Genomic DNA, 21,295 nt, shown 5'->3' with positions numbered 1-21,295 from the left:
ACACACACATACGCACCCACGAACACAAACACACATTCTGTAAACGCACATACACACATTCACATACAGTACAAACACACTCACCCACATACAGCACACACACACATACACCCACACACACACACACACACACACACACACACACACACATACTAGTGATGCGCAGATTGACTTATAACCCGCAGTTGCCGCGGTTATATCTGCGGGGCGGGCGAGTTTAGGGTCATAAAAATATTGTGTTGAATTAAGTAGAAACAATGCATAAAAAAATCCATAAATGTATAATTCTTGTGCAATTCATATCTATAGGCTACGTTGAGGTTTTTCTTTCATAATGTTTTATCTGGTGTTAGTGCCTAAGCTTTAGGGCCAACTGTACGCACGCCAAATACACGCCAAATGGTTTTGAGCAGAAAAAGTTAACTTCGATCCACTGAGGGAAAAAGGACAATGTTTGCGTTTCATTCAATAAGAGAAAAGCTGCGAAATAGAGAGTTGAAAATAAAGAGAAGGGAGGTCCTGAACAGTAGCTTAATGCTTGGGAAAGCTGTTGTGTGATGATTGAGGTGCTATATAAATTAGACAGTCAAAAGACGGGGACTTCATATATGGCACGTCAAGGGAACTGTCCCTAAACGTCTTTGCTGCGAGAGAGAAGCCGAGATGAAACAACAAACTTTCCAGATGTCAGCTAGATTAAAGCTTTCATTCTATCGCTGTATGACATATTTTCAGGTGAGTAAGGGTTTATTTAGTCTTCTAGGGCAGGGGGTGTCACTCATTCCATGGAGGGCTTGGTGTCTGCTGATTTTTCTTTTTTTCTTTCAATTAAGACCTGGGTTATTAGCAATTGCGGGCGAACAAACAGCTGACCCACGCATCACTAACACACACACACACACACACACACACACACACACACACACACACACACACACACACACCCCCCCTACCCACACATCCATAACATGTTGAGGAGTGGGTAATACTCAGAAGCTGACTTTTTTTAGCATCTCTATTTCAGTCAGAACAGTGCTTCTCTACGTTTTTCTATCTCGCTGTTTTCCATTTTGGTTTGATACTATTTGCTTACTGTTAGTCTTTGTTGTTCCGCAAAACTTATTGAGCTGTGTCAGTAGACCAGAGGTTCTGTTTGCATTTCCTGGAGGTTCTTCGAGTGGAGTCTGTAGTGTGTAAATGAGCTCTTCCTCCAGGCTACTCCCTCGCACAATCCACTCTATCTATTCCCCTCCGTCCACTCCATTGTTTGCGTTGATTTCCTCCGGTCCCTTCTCTCGTTAACGTCTCTGTGAATCCCAAATGGCACCCTATTCCCTATTTAGTGCACTACCTTTGACCGGGGCCCGTAGGAGATCCCACGGGGCTCTGGTCAAAAGTAGTGCACTTCATTGTGCATGGGGTGCCATTTCGGACACAGATCATGTCTCGACGTGGCTTAGCTATAGGTGTTTGGGTGATGTGAATGGGATGTTAGAGGGGGTAATAGAGAGCCCTGTTGAGGGAAAGTGATGGATGGTGTTCCCATCTGATTAGTTAGTCAGTGTAGATCAGTCTAAAAACCCTTCCCTCTCCCCCTCCTTACACCACGACCTCCAATGCCACCGCCATCACTACTAGCAGTAGTAGTATGATGCATCCTAAAAGGCACCCTATTCCCTATGTAGTGCACTACTTTGGGGCCCTGATCAAAATGAGTGCACTACGAAGGGAATAGGGTGCCATTATGATACAGACTTAGTAGTAGTAGTAAAACCCCTGCTTTTGGGTTGAAAGGGGAGTGAGCGCCTGATGGACCAGTGACCTTACGAACGAGAGGGAAATGCAGAGGAGACTAGCGGGGTGTGAGGGGGGCAAGGGTTATTCCCCCATGGACCGGACTTCTCTAAGGGGGTGGGGGCTGGATGGGGGTAGAGGTGTGTGTGTGAGGCACACAGGCAGGCAGGGAAGCGTAGCCTCCCGTCCCCCTGTCTGTCTGCCCTCGGTGGGCGCAGTGCTCTAAAGCGGAGCCCCTTTTCCTCACACGGGGGTGTTTGATTTTGATATTCTGGCTTGAGTAATTAATCACAGAGGAGCAGGATGAGTGTTGTTTGGTTTGATTGAGAGGCCTGAGGCTGAAGGAGAGAGCGAAAGAAAGCGAGAGCGCTGGTGCTCAGGGATGGATGGATGTGATGGAGGAGAATAGGTAGAGTTGGGTGTTTTTGGAGTAGGAGTGTGGTGGTGGGGGGGGCTATGCCTCTGAGTCATGCTCTAAGGGGGATTTTCTCTGCCAGTTTTATTTTTTATTTTTTTCATCTTTATTTAACCAGGTAGGCCACCAGTTCTCATTTACAACTGCAACCTGGCCAAGATAAAGCAAAGCAGTGAGACAAAAACAACAACACAGAGTTGCACATGGGATAAACAAATGTACAGTCAATAACACAATAGAAAAATCTATGTACAGTGTGTGCAAATGTAGTAAGATTAGGGAGGTAAGGCAATAAATAGGCCATGGAGGCGAAATAATTACAATTTAGCATTAACACTGGAGTGATAGATGTGCAGATGATGGTGTGCAAGTAGAGATTCTGGGGTGCAAAAAAATCTGTAACAATATGGGGATGATGTGGTTGGGTGTGCTATTTACAGATGGGCTGTATACAGGTACAGTGATCAGTCAGCTGCTCTGACAGCTGATGCTTAAAGTTAGTGAGGGAGATATGTCTCCAGAAGCTGGAGTGATTTTTGCAATTCGTTCCAGTCATTGGCAGCAGAGAACTGTAAGGAAAGGTGGCCAAAGCAGGTGTTGGCTTTGGGGATGACCAGTGAAATATACCTGCTGGAGTGCAAGCAAATGGGTGGATGTTGCTATGGTGACCAGTGAGCTGAGATAAGGCGGGGCTTTACCTAGCAAAGACTTATAGATGACCTGGAGCCAGTGGCGACGAATATGTAGCGAGGGCCAGCCGATGAGAGCATACAGGTAGTAGTGGTGGCTGGTATATGGGGCTTTGGTGACAAAACAGATGGCACTGTGATAGACTGCATCCAGTTTGCTGAGTAGAGTGTTGGAGGCTATTTTGTAAATGACATCGTCGAGGATCAGAAGGACAGTCAGTTTTACGAGGGTATGATTGGCAGCATGAGTGAAGGATGCTTTGTTGGGAAATAGGAAGCCGATTCTAGATTTAATCTTGGATTGGAGATGCTTAATGTGAGTCTGGAAGGAGAGTTTACAGTCTAACCAGACACCTAGGTATTTATAGTTGTCCACATATTCTAAGTCAGAACCGTCCAGAGTGGTGATGCTGGTCAGACGGGTGGGTGCGGGCACCAATCGGTTTAGTTTTACTAGCATTTTAAAGCAGTTGGAGGCCAAGGAAGGAGTGTTGTATGGCATTGAAGGAGGTTTGTTAACATAGTGTCCATAGAGTGAGTAACCGTCTTAATAACGGTAACCTCCAACCTCACACACTCAAAACCTATTTTCCTGTGTGTCTGTCTCTAATACGTGCATACAACAAACATGCTTCTCTATCACACACACGTGTCTTCCTCGCATAAACCAGAATAAGAACAGACTGATTTGAATCCCCCTCTCATATACCTAGAATCCACTTCCTCTACTTATTACACCGTTAAAAATATGTCATAGCCAACGCTGTTTATTGTTCGCCATAATGAAATGCTTAAGAGAAATTGATGCGCCGAGACACAACATTTGAGTGGGCTGCCGCATCTCTCTCAGGCAATTCATCAGTGATGACTCGGTTCCTTCACTCGGGTGATTTCCCCCCAATAATGAAGATGTTAGCCGAGATTAAAAAAGATAGTGCCGAGAATGGCAGGGCTATCAATACGGCCTGTAAATTAATTACGTTTCTGTTGCAGTATATCATTTATTTCAAAGCATTAACGTCTCCGAGGGGCCATTGGGCTTTATTGCTATCTTACTAGTTGATGAGTGAGCGGTGTAAAATTGAGTCTGCAATAACACTACACTTAATGAGTTTAAACTTTTCCAAAACAGAGAGGGGAGAGGAGAACACTGCACTCGAGAACTAATTTGAAATGAATGTGGGTGTACTGTGTTTGTTTGTGAGTGCATACAGTATGTGGAAGTAGAGCGAACAGGTCTTTGTGTGACTGCATATGGATGGACTAGGGGTGTGTTTGCGCCCGCGTGCTAGTGTGTTTACACACACCGATGCACGCCATAAGTTGTGCCCTCTCCCTGTGACTCCTCGGCTGCCGTTTTTGTTTAGTAATTGCCGTAGACAAAACGGCTGTCACACTAGTGCCACGGCTGCTTAACTCAACAGCCACAGTCTGATGTGACTGACGTTCTGCCTCTTTAGCACAATGACTTAGCTCCAAATGGCTTCTAACTTCCCTAATCCCGCCAAGCTACCACCTCCCTTCCATCACCACTAGCCATGGAGTGAGACAGATAAAAGAGGTGAAAAAAGACTGAAAGAAGTGAGACAGTGAAGAGTGATTTGTCATTTATTTTCTGTTTCTGTTTCCCCCCTCCAGCCCTTTACTTGGTTCTCTTATCCTTCTGCTTTGCACACTTTCTCCCTGTTTCTCTCTCTCTCTCTCTCTCTCTCTCTCTCTCTCTCTCTCTCTCTCTCTCTCTCTCTCTCTCTCTCTCTCTCTCTCTCTCTCTCTCTCTCTCTCTCTGTCTCTCTGTCTCTCTCTCTCTCTCTCTGTGTCTCTCTCTCTGTCTCTCTCTGTCTCTCTCTCTGTCTCTCTCTCTGTCTCTCTCTCTGTCTCTCCAGTATACTGCTCGGGGCGATAGCACAAAATCAAACTGTTTATCAATCTCTCATCTCCGCTCTGCCTCCAGGGGATCCTGCCCCCACAAACAATGAAAGTCGGGCCTCACAACGGAGCCAGATCCTATTTAATTACATCAATAAGGAGAGCTACTGGAAAACATTAGTAAAACCTTAATACAAGCTTACCACGCCACTGTTATATAGCCAGCACACTGGTAATGTACACTCATAAACAACAGCATAAACACGGCCAGATATACGCAATATGAATAGATTATGGGGAATATCTGTCAGCATATAGAGAACAATGTTGGCAGTATATCTCTTCGTCTATTAGAGACTCCAGTTCATTGTTGCCTTCCTGACAATTCTGTGATGGGGACTTTGATTAAATTAGGTCATAATAAAACAAAGTGTTGGGGACGGCAGAAGTCTTTCACTTCATTTACACTTCATTCTGTCTTGGCTGGAAGGAGGGGATGAGAATTGTGGGCTCTGTTGAAATCCAATTGTGATTATATGTGTAATTGCAGCTCGGGGAGCCCCGGGGCCTACAGAGCTATGTAGCGACGCCGGGTCTATGTTTCATTCAAATCATCATCGAGGAACGGAAAGACCAAGAGAGAATAATACAAAAAAATGCCATGCAGGCCCCGCCTGCTGCATCCAATCCCGTCCTCCTCCTCTTCTCTGGCTGGATTAGCCGCAGCTCGTTAGCGTGCTAAAATGTAATAATGCAAACATCAGGTGGAATTGGGCCGGCTCCATTATCAGCCTACAAGATGGATGATGTGCATGGGGCGCCACACAAGGGGGCCGGAGGGGCGAGGGGGCTGCAATTTAGATTCAATAAACTAGCAAACCAAGAGGCCCCCCCAGATCTGATTTATCTCTTACTCTACAGCCAGTCGCTTTTTCTGAGCTGATTTCCTATTACTACGCTGGGAGAACAATTCATTGGGATAATACGCAGGCCAAAAGCAGAGCCTGGGTGGCCCCTGAGACCATAAGAAACCAGATCGGGGAGATGGGTTAATAGGTTTAAGAGGAACGATAAGCAATTAAATCTAAGGCCCGAGTTCAGTTATTAAATTCAAGAGTAAGATATTAAACCTAAAGAGTTAGGTGGGTTATTCACCATAAGACTAAGCTAGCTAGGTCTCTATATTAAAAGTGAGAGAGGTTATCGTGTTTATGGGGTTAGGGAACAACAGAGAAAACAACACTTGATACAAATACACTGCTCAGCGACGTGTGCTGGTTATGTTGTTGCTACAAGAGATAAAGAAATGTGCTATTTGCTCTGCTCATGAGGGTTTCTTTCTCTTCCAGCTAAAACCGATGAGGTGCTGAAAGCCAAGGAGAGGAAGGACGAGGAGGCCAAGAAGATGAAGTTGGAAGGTGAGCCTGGTCAATGTCATCAGTTTAGTAGTGGAGGTGGTTCGTGTACACATAATCAATGTTCCCTAAAACAAAAATGTGGCACTGAGCAAATTTCAGAACACTGACCCTGTACCCACTGTAAGTTACAGTTTTAACAGTGGCCAAGTAGGTTATTGTGGCTATTTGATCATAATGTAGGCCTACCAGAGTGGCCTACCATTAAAAACAATGGAGAAAATGCATCCCTTAAAATTTTAACATGGAAATAGCGGTTCTATCATGCAGCCTACAGTAGCAGCCAATGTGTGGCGTTCAATATAGGCCTACATTTATTTATTTATTTTTACATACAGGGCTTGACACTAACCTGTTTATACACCTGTACTTCAGACAAGGAGGTGACTGAAAATGTGAAAATGTGAAAATGAAACCACTTTACAAAAGAAAATGCATTATTATTCCCATACCATTATTACAGAGAACCAGACAAATTATTCTACCCTCTGCCTATTGGCTACTTAGCATATCCAAGCCTGTTTCAAAATAAAACACTGCCCCTTTAAGACAAAAAAAAAGCTCTTTACCTGACTTGCTTTTCAAAGATGTCTAGAACTGTACACGTGTTGTGCTCTTGTAGGAAGCAATCACTCTCCTATTGCTGACTACAAATGGTCTTTAACTGGGCTAATAACTCACTAACTAGCAAAGGATATGAACAAAATGTGCACACGTGGCTACATGCAGCTCTCGCTTTGATCTCAAAACAAGTTCATCTACTCCCGACCACAGCTGTAAACACAGTCCAGTTCAAAGTAAATGGCACAGATCCAAATATGACAATGGTCTATTTTCATACAGGCCTACTGCATCTCTACTTGGTTATGCTGCACATGTCTGTGTAGAGTACGGGCTGAGCTCTGCGCAATAGAATCCTACTCCGATGCGTTCAGTCTATAACAACATCTCTTGCATAGTTTTTGTTCCGGTATGTTGTTGAAAGTGGCTAATATTGCTTTGATTTTATCACTATTGCCACAGTAAAGGGATACATTGATAGTGTTAACTAACTAGGAGAAAACTAGAAAGTTGAAGTTCAATCTAGTGCTTCTCTCCGTGGGCTGATATTTCTTCTGTGCGCTGCGGGGCAGTCCCTGGGGAACTGCGTGGCACTGCCCGCGCATGCGCACAGTTTAGAGGGAACATTGCCCATAATGCTCTGTGTAACATCAATACATACTGGGTTTGTGTAGCTGAGTGGTGGTGACAGACGGATGGGCAGGCAGATGGGCAAGCAGACAGACGTGCTGGCGTACAGGCAGAAAGACAGACAGGCTGAACAGTGAGCAATTGGCCAACTTCTTCAGTCTTCACTTACAGTGCCTTCAGAAACTATTCACACCCCTTGACTTTTTCCAAATTTTGTTGTTACAAAGTGGGATTAAAATGGATTTCATTGTCATGTTTTTGTCAACGAGCTACACAAAATAGTCTGTCAAATTGGAAGAAAAATCTGAACATTTGTAAAAAAATATATATATTAAAAAATTATAATAAATAATAATAATAATAATGAACAGTTTTACACTAATATATCTTGATTAGGAAAGTATTCAACCCCAGTACGTTACAATCACCTTTGGCAGCAATTACAGCCGTGAGTCTTTCCAGGTAAATCTCTAAGAGCTTTCCACACCTGGATTGTGAAACATTTGCCCATTATTCTTTTCAAAATTCTTCAAGTCCTGTCAAATTGGTTGTTGATACTTGCTAGACAACCATTTTCAGGGCTTGCCTTATATTTTCAAGCAGATTTAAGTCAAAACTGTAACTTGGCCACTCAGGAACTTTCACTGTCTTCTTGGTAAGCAACACCAGTGTAGATTTGGCCTTGTGTTTTAGGTTATTGACCTGCTGAAAGGTGAATTCATCTTCCATTGTCTGGTGGAAAGCAAACTGAACCAGGTTTCATCTAGGAAAACACCATGCTGCCACGTTGTGCTGTCTTATGTCTCTCTGTATGTAGTGTTGTGGTGTCTGTCTTGTTGTGATGTGTGTGTTGTCCTACTGTATGCTTTTATTTTTAATCCCAGCCCCCGTCCCTGCAGGAGGCCTTTTGCCTTTTGGTAAGCCGTCATTGTAAATAAGAATTTGTTCTTAACTGACTTGCCTAATTAAATAAAGGTTTAATAAAATAAATACAAAATCACCCGGCGAGTGAACACGCATTTTTAGATCAGTTCAGATCAGAGCGTCGCAGGTGCACATTTGTTGTTATTCTTTGCTAGTTAGCAATTTATAACCCCATTTATAGATAAGTATAGTACCGCAATGGGTAGTTACTGCTTCCTACAAGAGCACAAAACGTGTAGGCTACATTTCAATTAGTCTTTGAAAAAAACAGTCAGGTATAAAGCTTATGTCTATTTCGAGACAGGCTTGAATATGCAAATAAGCCAATAGGCAGAAGGGTCGCCTACATCGTCTAAGTCCTCTGTATGGTAATAATGATACATTTTATTTTGTAAAGTGGTTTCTTGCATCATACAACACAATGCAATGCACAGACCAAGTATAAAATCATTAATTCATGTCAAGCCCTTCATAATGTAAAAACATTTTTAAAAGTTGAATACAATGTAGGCCTGCATTGAACACCTCATATAAGCTACCGGAGGATTATTCATAGAAATCAAAAGCTATATCCATTTGAAAATGTTATGGGATTTGCTCCATTGGTTTTGTTGGTAGGCTTACATTATGCTCAAATAGCCACACAAGCCTTTTGTGTACTGTCTAAAACTGTAAGGGTACAACCTCAGTGATCACTATAAATGCGCCGGGAGTTGCACAGAATTTGCACAAAATTCTTGCAAGGTTCAGGTTTCCGCTCACTAGACCAAACATTTGCTCAGTGCACCCAGAGAATTTGAGGGAACATTGCCCATAACATGATGCAACCACCACTATGCTTGAAAATATGGAGAGTGGGAAGGAGTAATATGTTTGTGGCAAATCCAATACAACACTTTGTATTCAGGACAAAAAGGGAATTGCTTTGCCAATTTTTTTCCAGCAATACTTTAGTGCCTTGTTGCAAATAAGATGCATTTAAAAATATATATTTGTAGTCTGTACAGGCTTCCTTCTTTTCACTCTGTCAATTAGGTTAGTATTGTGGAGTAACCACAATGTTGTTGATCCATCTTCAGTTTTCTCCTATCACAGACATTAAACTGTGTAACTGTTTTAAAATCACAATTGGCCTCATGGTGAAGCCCTGAGCGGTTACCTTGAACGGTTTCCTGAACTTATTTAGGCTTGCCATAACAAAGGGTTTGAATACTTATTGACTCGAGACATTTCAGCTTTTCATTTGTAATTCATTTGTAAAATTTTCAAAAAACTAAATTCAACTTTGACTTTATGGAGTATTGTGTGTAGGCCAGTAACATAACATCTCAATTGAATCCATTTTAGATTCAGACTGTAACACCACAAAATGTTGAAAAGTCGAGGGGTGTGAATACTTTCTGAAGGCTACAAATGAGATTTGCCATACATTTGTGATAGGAACCTGTTACTTAAAACAACCTAAACTCACATTGGACATGGTTAAACACTCCAGCTCCCCCTTTTCACAGCATATAGCACGAACTGTTGTGACATCTGAAATATACATACAATAACATACATTAGTAGATATGGATAGTAGAAAAGTGCTAGGTTACACAGGCAGTACATTTGTCGTTTCAGCCTGTACCTCCCTCCTCGATTCCTCCCATTCTTACACGCAGTGTGTGTACTGCTGCAAGGGGGTCCGCTGCCAAATCTCATTATATATACTGTGTATATACAGTACCAGTCAAACGTTTGGACACGCCTACTCATTCCAGGGTTTCTCTTTATTTTTACTATGTTCTACATTGTAGAATAATAGTGGACATCAAAACTATGAAATAACACGTATGGAATCATGTAGTAACCAAAAAAGTGTAAAATAAAAAAAAACATTTATTTTATATTCTTCAAAGTAGCCACCCTTTGTCTAGATGACAGCTTTGCACAGTCTTGGCATTCTCTCAACCAGCTTCATGAGATAGTCACCTGAAATGCATTTCAATTAACAGGTGTGCCTTGTTAAAAGCTAATTTGTGGAATTTCTGTCCTTAAGGTGTTTGAGCCAATCAGTTGTGTTGTGACAAAGTACGGGTGGTATACAGAAGATAGCCCTATTTGGTAAAATACCAAGTCCATATTATGGCAAGAACAGCTTCAATAAGCAAGGAGAAATGACAGTCCATCAATACTTTTAAGACATGAAGGTCAGTCAATATGGAACATTTCTTCAATCGTTGAAAGTTTCTTCAAGTGCAGTTGCAAAAACCTTCAAGCACTATGAAGAAACTGGCTATCATGAGGACCGCCAGAGGAAAGGAAGACCCAGAGTTACCTCTGCTGCAGAGGATAAGTTCATTACAGTGAACTGCACCTCAGATTGCAGCACAAATAAATGCTTCACAGAGTTTGAGTAACAGACACATCTCAACATCAACTGTCCAGAAGAGACTGCATGAATCAGGCCTTCATGGTCAATGGTCATTCATGGTTCCCTGATGAATTTTCTATCACAGAAGGGGTCCCCGGCCCCAAAAAGTTTGAGAACCCCTGACATAGGGAATGAGGTGCCATTTGGGAAGCAGACAGCATTTCAACAGACATTTTCAAGTAAAGTCAGGAGAAATTTGCTATGGAGCAACAAAAAGTGCTTGCGGTAAAACAAAAAAAAGGCTTCACATGGGATAATGAAAATAAGTCAGTCCTGTCCTGGTGTTGGCCTGAAATGAATGACAAAATGTCAGGGTGCAGGTGGTGATGGCTTTGTGTATGTGCGTGTTTGTGCTTCCATCCATGTACGTGTGCGGACGTAGCTAGAATTGAATTAATTCGATTTCGTACATACCTACCTATACAATGTCTTTCAGAAACAAGGCATTTCATGGCTTTACACCACACACACATACTGAAAACTTCCAGATTGCTGAAGACGTTCAGTGTTATTATTGTTGAGTTGTGGTACATGACATGTTACTAGTGTCTTTACTTGGCTATGTGTAGCACCACATCCATCCTGGAGAGTAATTCAAGGGGTTTGGTAACAGAGTGGGAAACTGTGCATGACCTTTAAAGTTTGGTGACCTTTTAGCCAAATGAAAGCCCGGCCATCAGAAATTAATTAGCCCTGCAAACCTACTCTGGTCTTTCCTCCGTTGGCAGCGAGGACATAAATTAAATCGCTCTCTCTGTTTCGCTCATTTTTTGGTCTTTCATTTTCTCATTCTATTTTTCATTTCTCTTGCTGCGCCGTCCCTCTCCTCCCTCTCCTTCCCCATCTCTCTCTCTCTCCCTCTCTCAGTGGAGACATTGGCAAAGTGTTGAGTAAGTGTGTGGCTCCAGGCTACGGTGCCGAGCTCCCAGTCAAGTAGGTTTCTTAAGCAGAGTTCACGCTGTAATCCCGCCTTTTTTTCGAATCAATTGACTCCTTCCCCCAGCTCAAAGCCACTTCATTCCTCTCTCAAACTGTTCCTGTTTTATTAAGTAACGCGCTGTGCCCACATAGCGCTGCGAGGCTTTGTTTTTTTTAATTCCTGGTCCTCTTTGGGAGACCGGACCGAAATAGTCGGGTGCAAATACAGCTCATCAAAACGCCTCCGCCAACCCAACAGCTGCTTTGGCTCTGACCACGAAGACCGAGAGCTGGCGTCACATGGTAGGCCCCGCCCACTGGCGTCCGGCACCCAAGCCCAGCTTCTCAATGGCCAACTGAATGGAAGATGTGGGCCCAGCGCTTATTAAATGCTGTGTCACCGGGGTCTTCCATGCACTCCCGCAGGAGCTCCTACAGATCAGCCCCGACAAGAACGTTACTGCTTGAACCGTTAAGAAGAACAAAATGACACCAAACGAGATGACGAGAACAGCCACCTACACTACACAAATAGATTTACAAGTCCGACAGTAGTGGTACTAATCAAAACCATTCTTGATTCATGTGGATGCTGTGATATGCACACTATTATTATACCGCAGTACACACTGACTGACCCTGAGCAAAGTGGGTTTTATCAAGAGGGCATCCAGATCAATACTTAACAAAGCATTCTCAACTTGAAAGGGCTGTTATTTTTGTGTCTCTTGTCTGTTTAAGGGAAATAGTAGAGTTGGAAAATGTATCTTTGGAAGAGACAACCACTAGCTATGTACACTACATGGCCAAAAGTATGTGGACACCTGCTCGTTGAACATCTCATTCCAAATTCATGGGCATTGATGTGGAGTTTGTCCCCCGTTTGCTGCTATTAACGTCCTCCACTCTTCTGGGAAGGCTTTCCACTAGAAGTTGGAACATTGTTGCGGGGACTTGCTTCCATTCAGCCACAAAAGCATTAGTAAGATTGTGCACTGATGTTGGGGCGATTAGGCTTGGCTCTCAGTCGACGTTCCAATTCATCCCAAAGGTGTTCGATGGGGTTTAGATCAGGGCTCAGTGCAGGCCGGTCAAGTTATTCCACACCGATTTCGACAAACCATTTCTGTATGGACCTTGCTTTGTGCACAAGGCCATTTTCGTTCTGAAACAGGAAAGGGCCTTCCCCAAACCGTTGCCACAAAGTTGGAAGCACAGAATTGTCTAGAATGTCATTATGCTGTAGAATTAAGATTTCTCTTCACTGGTTTAGCTCGATCCATAAAAAACATCCCCAGACCATTAGGCCTCCTCCACCAAACTTTACAGTTGGCACTGGGGCAGGTAGCGTTCTCCTGGCATCCGCCAAACCCAGATTGGTCTGTCAGACTGCCAAATGGTGAAGCATGATTCATCACTCCAGAGAACGCGTTTCCACTGCTCCAGTGTCCAATGGGGGCGAGCTTTACACGACTCCAGCCGACGCTTGGCATTGCACATGGTGATCTTAGTTTCGGCCATTCAAACCCATTTCATAAAGCTCCCGACGTACAGTTCTTGTGCTGATGTTGCTTCAAAAGACAGTTTGGAACTCGGTTGTGAGTGTTGCAACCAAGGACAGACGATTTTTGCACGATACGCGCTTCAGCACTCGGCGGTCCCGTTGTGTGAGCTTGTGTGTCCTACCACTTTCTGCCTGAGCCGTTGCTGCTCCTAGACGTTTCCACTTCACAATAACAGCACTTACAGTTGACCAGGGCAGCTCTAGCAGGGCTGAAATTTGATGAACTGACTTGTTGGAAAGGTGACATCCTATGATGGTGGCACGTTGAAAGTCACTGAACTTTTCAGTACGGTCCATTCTACAGCCAATGTTTGTCTATGGAGATTGCATGGCTATGTGCTCAATTGTATACACCTGTCAGCAACGGGTGTGGCTGAAATAGCAGAATCCACTAATTTTAAGGCGTGTCCACATACTTTTGGCCATGTAGTATATGTCTGCTGTATGTATTGCTGCCCTGACTTTTGGTTTTAGCTATGGAGTGTGATGCTACACACTAATACCAGGGTTCAGGCCAGTCTGACTCTGTCAGATGTAATGGCTGTGGTCGTCAAACCCAGTGCTCACACTCAAAAAAGTGAATGTATGTTTCATAATGAGAGCGATCAGATCTTTCCACAGTATTTCCCCACCACTAGCCCTCCTTGGTGAAGATTTGAAAAGGTGCAGATGAATCAGGTGTAGCGTGTGCATGTGTGTGGCAGAGAGAGATCAAAACCGGGGCTCATTAGACTGTTAATTCCCCTTCTTTTCACATGTGCAGTTGTTCAGAGGAGCAGGTGACAGAGGCTATAACATCATGCAGTCAATATGGAAATTAGTGTCAAATGCTTAATAACCTCAGCCATTCCCACGCACAGCCATGCCTGTTCAAAGGCATTGTGAATCCTGTGTGTGACTGCAGGATGTTATAAAGGCTAGTGTTGTTTTCCTGTGGTTTATATCTCATATGCCGATGGTATAACGGTAAGGTATTTGAGTCATATGAACTTCTGTCCCTATCATCACAAACCGCTGGCAGATTGGAAGATCATATATTTTAATGAGAAGTTCAATAGCTTTTTAACCCATCTCATTAGAAGGAATATATACTATGGGCTTGCTCTTTTGGCATTAAAACGAAATAACTGTTTGTTTAATTATGCGGTGTGTACGATGGGTCACGGGTTGGGGTGTGTACCTATCTGTGTGTGTCTGTGTTCTGGAGTTAGATGGCGATTAAATATTCAGAGGGGTTGCTCCCCTTCTCCCGACCCTGCTGCGGCCACTAACACATCATCACCATATAACTAGCTCTGTTGTCAATCACCAGCCCCATGCTAAAGAGGCAAATGTATGGTCTTCATCTCTGGCCTGGCCGTAGAACAGAAAAAAGCGAAGTAACAAGGAAGTGACTGGGAGAGAAAATGGCCAAACCAACAGAGATGCCTTTTCTTTTCACCTTCTCCTGGAGAGGAGAACATAGTACCCACATGGAGAAACGGTCGTACATTTAGTGTTCTAACGTTACACACCTAGCTTGAATTAGAGTGCTGGTTAGTGGTTAGCCTTGCCTTCGTCTCTGGTAGTAGGCCAATCTATCTGCATTAATTTGCAATGTTTGAATACATATTTTGTTGAAGTAAAACGGTGTGATTCTGCCCCATTTTAATCATGTGTAACATCCTAATGTTTTCGCTAACCTACCCCTTTTATTACACCGCACGTAAAAGTGGGCGTGCATACGGGCCACATGCGCTATCACGTCTTATAATAAATTATGGGCTCCGTATTCTAATTAAAAATAATAATTAGGCTGCTGGATAACAAACTCCTAATCTTCATGTGCCTCAATTTGTATCTTTGGTTGTAATACAAATTTAAAAAATCAGGAAATGAGAGGAAAGTGAGAGTGAGATTGGACGGACGTTGGACGCTTTAATGTAATCTTCCTGCAAATCAAATTATTTGACCTCGAAAGCCTAACAATACAAACTCCTACCGGACTGCTGTTAAATATTTAGCATGCGCCCTGTCATGAATACAAATGGGGCGCAAATTAGAATCTACAGGCGTCTGACCCCCCTATCACACCCGGGGAGCACTGGGGCTCTTGCTGCTTTAAATGTTTTAATTACCGGGCGGGCAGGAGGATCCTGCTGCAGCAGCACTTGAAGGACAAGCAGAGATATTCAGCACCTGGTAAACATCGGTGTTCCTGTGTCGATTATCTCTCTGCATCAAGTGTAATGTGGGAGATGCGCTGATGATGAGACACGGTGAATAACGTCAACGAATTGTCATGCACTTGTCATTTGGCCTAATGCCATGTTGCTACTGTAGGCTATACATGGTGGATACATTTTCCTATGAGGCTCTTCTTCCCGTAATTTCTAGGGTATCTTCTTGATGCTCCGAGAAAGCATCCTGTAATTTCTATTGTGGCTTTGACAGAATACCATTCACAGTAATTTTGATGTAAGAAAATCTGGTTTGTATTGACCTGCTATCGATCCTGGGGTGGACTCATCACGTCGTTTAGCGGCAGTGCTTTGCGATGGATCACCTTATTTGGTTGTTTATATGTTTCAATATCAATACAATAAGGTCTTGACCGTGTTGAGGAATATTACACTGACAGTTCACCCGGTATGGCGTTTGTTTGATTCTTGGATTAAAAAGGTGAATGAATACTGCCTTATTTGGAGTGGCCAATCATTTACGCATTTATAGGCTACAGTAGATGTAAACGTTGTAAATGCTGACTTTGCAGAAACAACTGACTTTACAATATCGTCGTCCATGTAGGACTATTAGCCTACTTATTCCACCGACATTTTTGTCTCTCCTTAATGATGTTTGATTTGGAGTCGAATTGGTGTCCACCAGTCGATTCAACGTCCTTTTATTTTCTTCCCCCTCCCCATTCAGTTTTGCTGTTGGGCAACCCCGCATTGAAATTATTAGTTATGCCTGGCTTGTAAGCAGTTAATCAGAGTTATGGACCCTGGGGAAATACATTTGGCAGAAAATCCGTGTGAGAAGATTTAATTATCACGCGAGACCTTTTCCCTCAGCTGGCCCAGTGAACCCCAGAAACTCCCGCGCTGCTGCAGCCAAATGTGCGCGGACGCCAGCCTTCTCCCAATTTGTTCCCGCGCTCAGTGATAAGCCAAGCAATTACTGCTTTATTGATTTTTCATCACCGCAAATTTAAAGTAGTTTTTTTTTCACTCTTTGAAAAGCCATGGTGTGTGATTAAGTGAGGCGAGGCCCCTTTCTACCCCATCCATCCTTCCCTCTGAGGTTAAGCGGAAAAGTGGATCCGCGTGGCAAATTCTAATAACCCCGGGTCGACCCCTGTTGTTGTCGGATAATGTGATGCCACACGGCTTTCTCAGTGTGGGACACCCGGGGACTCAACCAAACGTCAGTGCATGGAGGGGTATCAACCGAAATGTTTAACTTGCCCTATGAAGCAAAAATGGAAGCAGCCCGCCAATACCTTTAGTAGTGTCCTATTAGCCCACATTATTCAGATGTTGCGCGCGTGCCTCTGCTGTGCACAGCACAGGTCAAGTGGATGGATGATTGACAGCACCCTTTCACCCGTGTTGATCACTAATCGTTTTACGGGTCACTCTTATCAATTACCCCGTTGTCTGTGGAGTGATGAACCTTCCTTCATATGTCAACAAAATCACAAGAAGAACATATTGATGTTGATACCACATTTCTGTCACTGTTTTAGAAATGTATTCATCTTTGTTGCTATCATTCAGACATGGAAAGTGATATCCTCTCAATTAAATACATCTGATTTGTATAATGTAATTAATATGATAATAATCAATTGTCATTGGTATTCCATATTTAGTTGCTGCCCAGTAAAAGTCTACAAGTACATTATATTTCATAAGAATTTGAAATAATTGGCTAGGTCTCCCTTGTAATTAAGGTCTTTTGACTTCAACAGGATTTCTTGGAAAAAATAAAGGTTTACACACAGTACCCAATGACAGGGAAAAATCTAATTTATTGAAAATGAAATACAAAAATCTAATTTACATAAGTATTCACACTCCTGAGTCAATACATGTGGTGAATCTTTCTGGGTCAGTCTCTAAGAGCTTTGCACACCTGGATTGTACAATATTTGCACATTATTATTTTTTTTAATTCTTCAAACTTGCTCGACAGCCATTTTCAAGTCTTGCCATAGATTCTCAAGCCATAACATCCAATGTCAACTTGGTAAGCAACTCCAGTGTATATTTGGCCTTGTGTTTTAGATTATTGTCCTGCTTAAAGTTGCATTTGTCTCCCAGTATCTGTTGGAAAGCAAACTGATCCAGGTTTTCCTCTAGGATTTTGCCTGTGCTTAGCTCTATTCTGTTTCTTTTTATCCTAAAAAAACTCCATTGCCGATGACAGGCATACCCATGACATTAACAAAATAATAGATAAACAAAAAATTATGCAGCCACCACCATGTGAAGAGTGATACTATATGAAGAGTGGTACTCAGTGACTTGTTGTTGGATTTGACCCAAACATAATGATTTGTATTCAGAACATGGAGTTCATATCTTTGCTGTGTTTTTTGCAGTTTTCTTTAGTGCCTTAATGCAAACAGGATGCATGTTTTGGAATATTTTTATTCTGTACAGGCTTCCTTCTTTTCACTCTGTCCTTTCGGTTAGTATTGTGGAGTAACTAAAATGTTGTCGATCCATCCTCAGTTTTCTCCTAAACAGCCGTTAAACTCTAACTGTTTTAAAGTCACCATTGGCATCATGGTGAGTACCCAGAGCGGTTTCCTTAGTCTCTGGCAACTGAGTTAGGAACGATGCCTGTATCTTTGTAGTGACTAGGTGTATTGATACACCAAAGTGTAATTAATAACTTCACCATGGTAAAAGGGATATTCACGGTCTGCTTTTTCAAAATGTAGACCCATCTACCAATAGATGTTGACCCATCTACCCTTCTTTGTGAGGCATTGGAAAACCTCCCTGGTCCTTGTGGTTGAATCTGTGTTTGAAAGTCGTTGCTCGACTGAGGGACCTTAAAAAGATAATTGCATGTGTGGGGTACAGAGATGAAGTAGTCATTCAAAAATCATGTTTAGCACTATTATTGCACATAGAGTGAATCCATGCAACTTATTATGTGACTTGTTAAGCACATTTTTACACCTGAAATTATATAGGCTTTCCATAACAAAGGGGCTGTTAAGACATGTCATCTTTTCATTTTTAATTCATTTGTAAAAAATTAAATAAAAATTTAAAAACATAATTCCACTTTGACGTTATGGGACAGTGTGTGTAGGCCAGTGAGACACAATCTCAATTTAATCCATTTTAAATTCAGGCTGTGACACAAAAAAAAGGAAAAATTCAAGGGGTGTGAATACTTTCTGGAGGCACTGTGTGTATTGTGTGTGCCGTTATATGGACCCCTAGACGATGGAGTGGTAGGGCCTGTCTGTGTCTGGACAGGGTCACACTCACATTGAGAAGTATGCAGGCGCAGGATGGCCAGGCTCTCTCACAAACACACACACACACACACACTGCTGCTGTGGAAATCTCCCTGGGTGGCAGCCAGCCATGTGGCCCTCTAAAGTTTTAATTGTCAGACAGAGTTCATAGACGAGCCTGGAGGCGGGTCTTGTTTTTCTACCCTGTATAAGACTGTTTGTAAATGCGTGTAGATGCCATTGCTCCGGTCAGTTTTCAAGGTGGGAAAGGGGTTTCCTGGGACAGGGTTAAAGTGTGTGGGGTGTGTGTGGGCGGGGGGCTCATTCGCACCTCATCAAGATGTAACCGGTGGTCCCAGACAAGACTGAAGGGGCTGTGGGGGACTAGGACTGGGGGTGGTAGAGCAGACCACTACGGCTGTGATTGGGTGACATGTAGAGGGGAAGGTTCACAGCCAGGACTTCGCAGGGCCAGGGCCCGGGTCCACCCCCAGACCTGGCTAGGGAGGGAGGGTGTGAATGAGTGACTGGGCTAATATGATGTGTTCTGTCACTCTTCTGTCAGTTTTCTCATCGAAAGCAGCGAGAAGGGAACCTCAGTTTTATGTTTGTCATTCCATCCAGAGGTTGTTTCACTTTAGATATTGAAGAGTTTAATATTTTAAACTTATTTATTTATTTTAAAATCTGAAATGAAAATGATTTACAAACGACTTGCACGCACACAAACAATCACACAGGCACAGTAGTTAGTTGAGTATCATCTATATTCACAATAGGCTTAGGTTCACAATCCGGTTAGGTTGTTCAGGTAACAGTTTGGTCTAGTCAGTGGGACACGTACTTGCTTCGAATGACAATTCAATTGTCATTTGAAAATGGACCCTTTTTACCACTGAAAAAGGAACTTATCATTCCTAAAGCCCAGTTGCTTGAATGCGTCATGAGGTCAGTGTTTTTCTGTGTTTCTGTCGTAAGTCCTACTTCATTAAGGTAAAGTGCAGGGTGATGCCGGTAAGGTAATCAATTAACCGTCTTAAGTTTATTAGGCTAAGAGGGGTTGGGAGGGAGTGGCACATGTTTAATTACCAGCCCCCCACCCAGGACCCACACACACCCCTCATCATGGCCATGACCTTTCGCTAGTTGAGATGGTCCAAAGCAGATCCTGAATCTGGCTACATAGAACCAGCCAGAGCCGCCTCAGGTTTGGAGAGGGAGAGAGGGAGGAAAACGGGTGAAAATAGAGAAAGGAAATCAATTATGGGGTGGGGGGAGTTAGACGTCAACAAGGCTGTAGGTCACCAGTGTTGTTTGTGTGTGTATGTTGTTTTCCTGGATTCTTGATTACATCATTTTCATTTTAAAGACCGTGCTCCAATTAAGTAATTAGTTGTCCAGGTGTTTCTTTAATTACCGGATCTGTTCTTAAGACATGCTGAGCAGACATGCTGACCAGACCAGGATGAGAGTGAAGAGCACTGCACCCCCTCCAAATCACTCACTCTCTCTCACACACACACACACACACACACACACACACACACACACACACACACACACACACACACACACACACACACACACACACACACACACACACACACACACACACACACACACACACACACACACACACACACACACACACACATACACACACACTTGCATACACACATACTCACACGCTAGCAGTGCACACTTACACACTCATAGTGTTCAAATAACTTTATCAATTAAATATACTGGTAAATTGTATCTTATTTCTCATAAAGGGTATTACTCCATGTTTCGATTAAAGCTGGACTGCGGTTGAAACATGCATTTGAATCAGCCATTAAGCAAGATAATCATGTTTGAACATTACAATAAAATAATATTTTAGTATTGCACTCCCTCATAATGCACATGCACTAAAACACACTCATACACACAGAGAGGGTCTGGTCTTGAAGACGTCACGGTTCAGCCTGTGAAAGCTTCACATTTTAGTGGCACACCGTGATACAGCACAGACACTGGCTGTCTGCTGACACCCTCACCTTACACACACAGACAGGGAGTCACACAAACACACGGACACACACACACCTGTCTTTAGTTAACCCACAGTGCAGTCTGCACCCCTCACCCACATATCCCACCCTCCTTCCCCCCCCATCTAAACACCCACCCAGCTTGACAGTGCACTGGGCAGGGTAAGTGGACAGATCTGAAAACCCTCTTCCTTTCATGGTAAATAGAAGGCTTATGGCTCAAGTATTAGGGCTGCGTCTTAAATAACAACCTATTTGTATTTATTGCACTATCCATAGGGCTCTGGTCCTAAGAAGTACAATATAGGGCATGGTGTCATTTGGGACACAGCCTGGGAGCACTGTAATGCGGTCTCTTGTGACTCTAGCACTGCCATTTGAATGTGTTGTGAAAATAGGACATTTTGAATTTGTATTTCACATCTTTAATAACCTGATAAATATAGGTATTGCTGTCTGTCTCCTTGTGCTGTTTCTGCCTATGTGTACAGTCATGGCCAAAAGTTTTGAGAATGACACAAATATTAATTTTCACAAAGTCTGCAGCCTCAGTTTGTATGATGGCAATTTGCATATACTCCAGAATGTTATGAAGAGTGATCA

At 43.0% G+C, this 21,295-nt stretch overlaps 1 protein-coding gene across 2 annotated transcripts in view; it reads left to right on the top strand.

Moving 5' to 3' along the window:
- The window catches only part of rsrc1 (arginine/serine-rich coiled-coil 1), a 184,925-nt gene that overhangs the window by 150,442 nt on the left and 13,188 nt on the right, over positions 1-21,295 (top strand). For both annotated transcript variants that reach the window (XM_052526198.1, XM_052526197.1), the window contains exon 7: positions 6,114-6,182. In XM_052526198.1, the coding sequence (XP_052382158.1) occupies positions 6,114-6,182 (69 nt within the window). The remainder of the gene's footprint in view (positions 1-6,113; positions 6,183-21,295) is intronic.

The sequence above is a fragment of the Oncorhynchus keta genome, chromosome 1, assembly GCF_023373465.1.
Source record: "Oncorhynchus keta strain PuntledgeMale-10-30-2019 chromosome 1, Oket_V2, whole genome shotgun sequence".
Lineage (NCBI taxonomy): Eukaryota > Metazoa > Chordata > Actinopteri > Salmoniformes > Salmonidae > Oncorhynchus > Oncorhynchus keta.
This window is presented reverse-complemented; position numbering and strand designations above follow the sequence as displayed.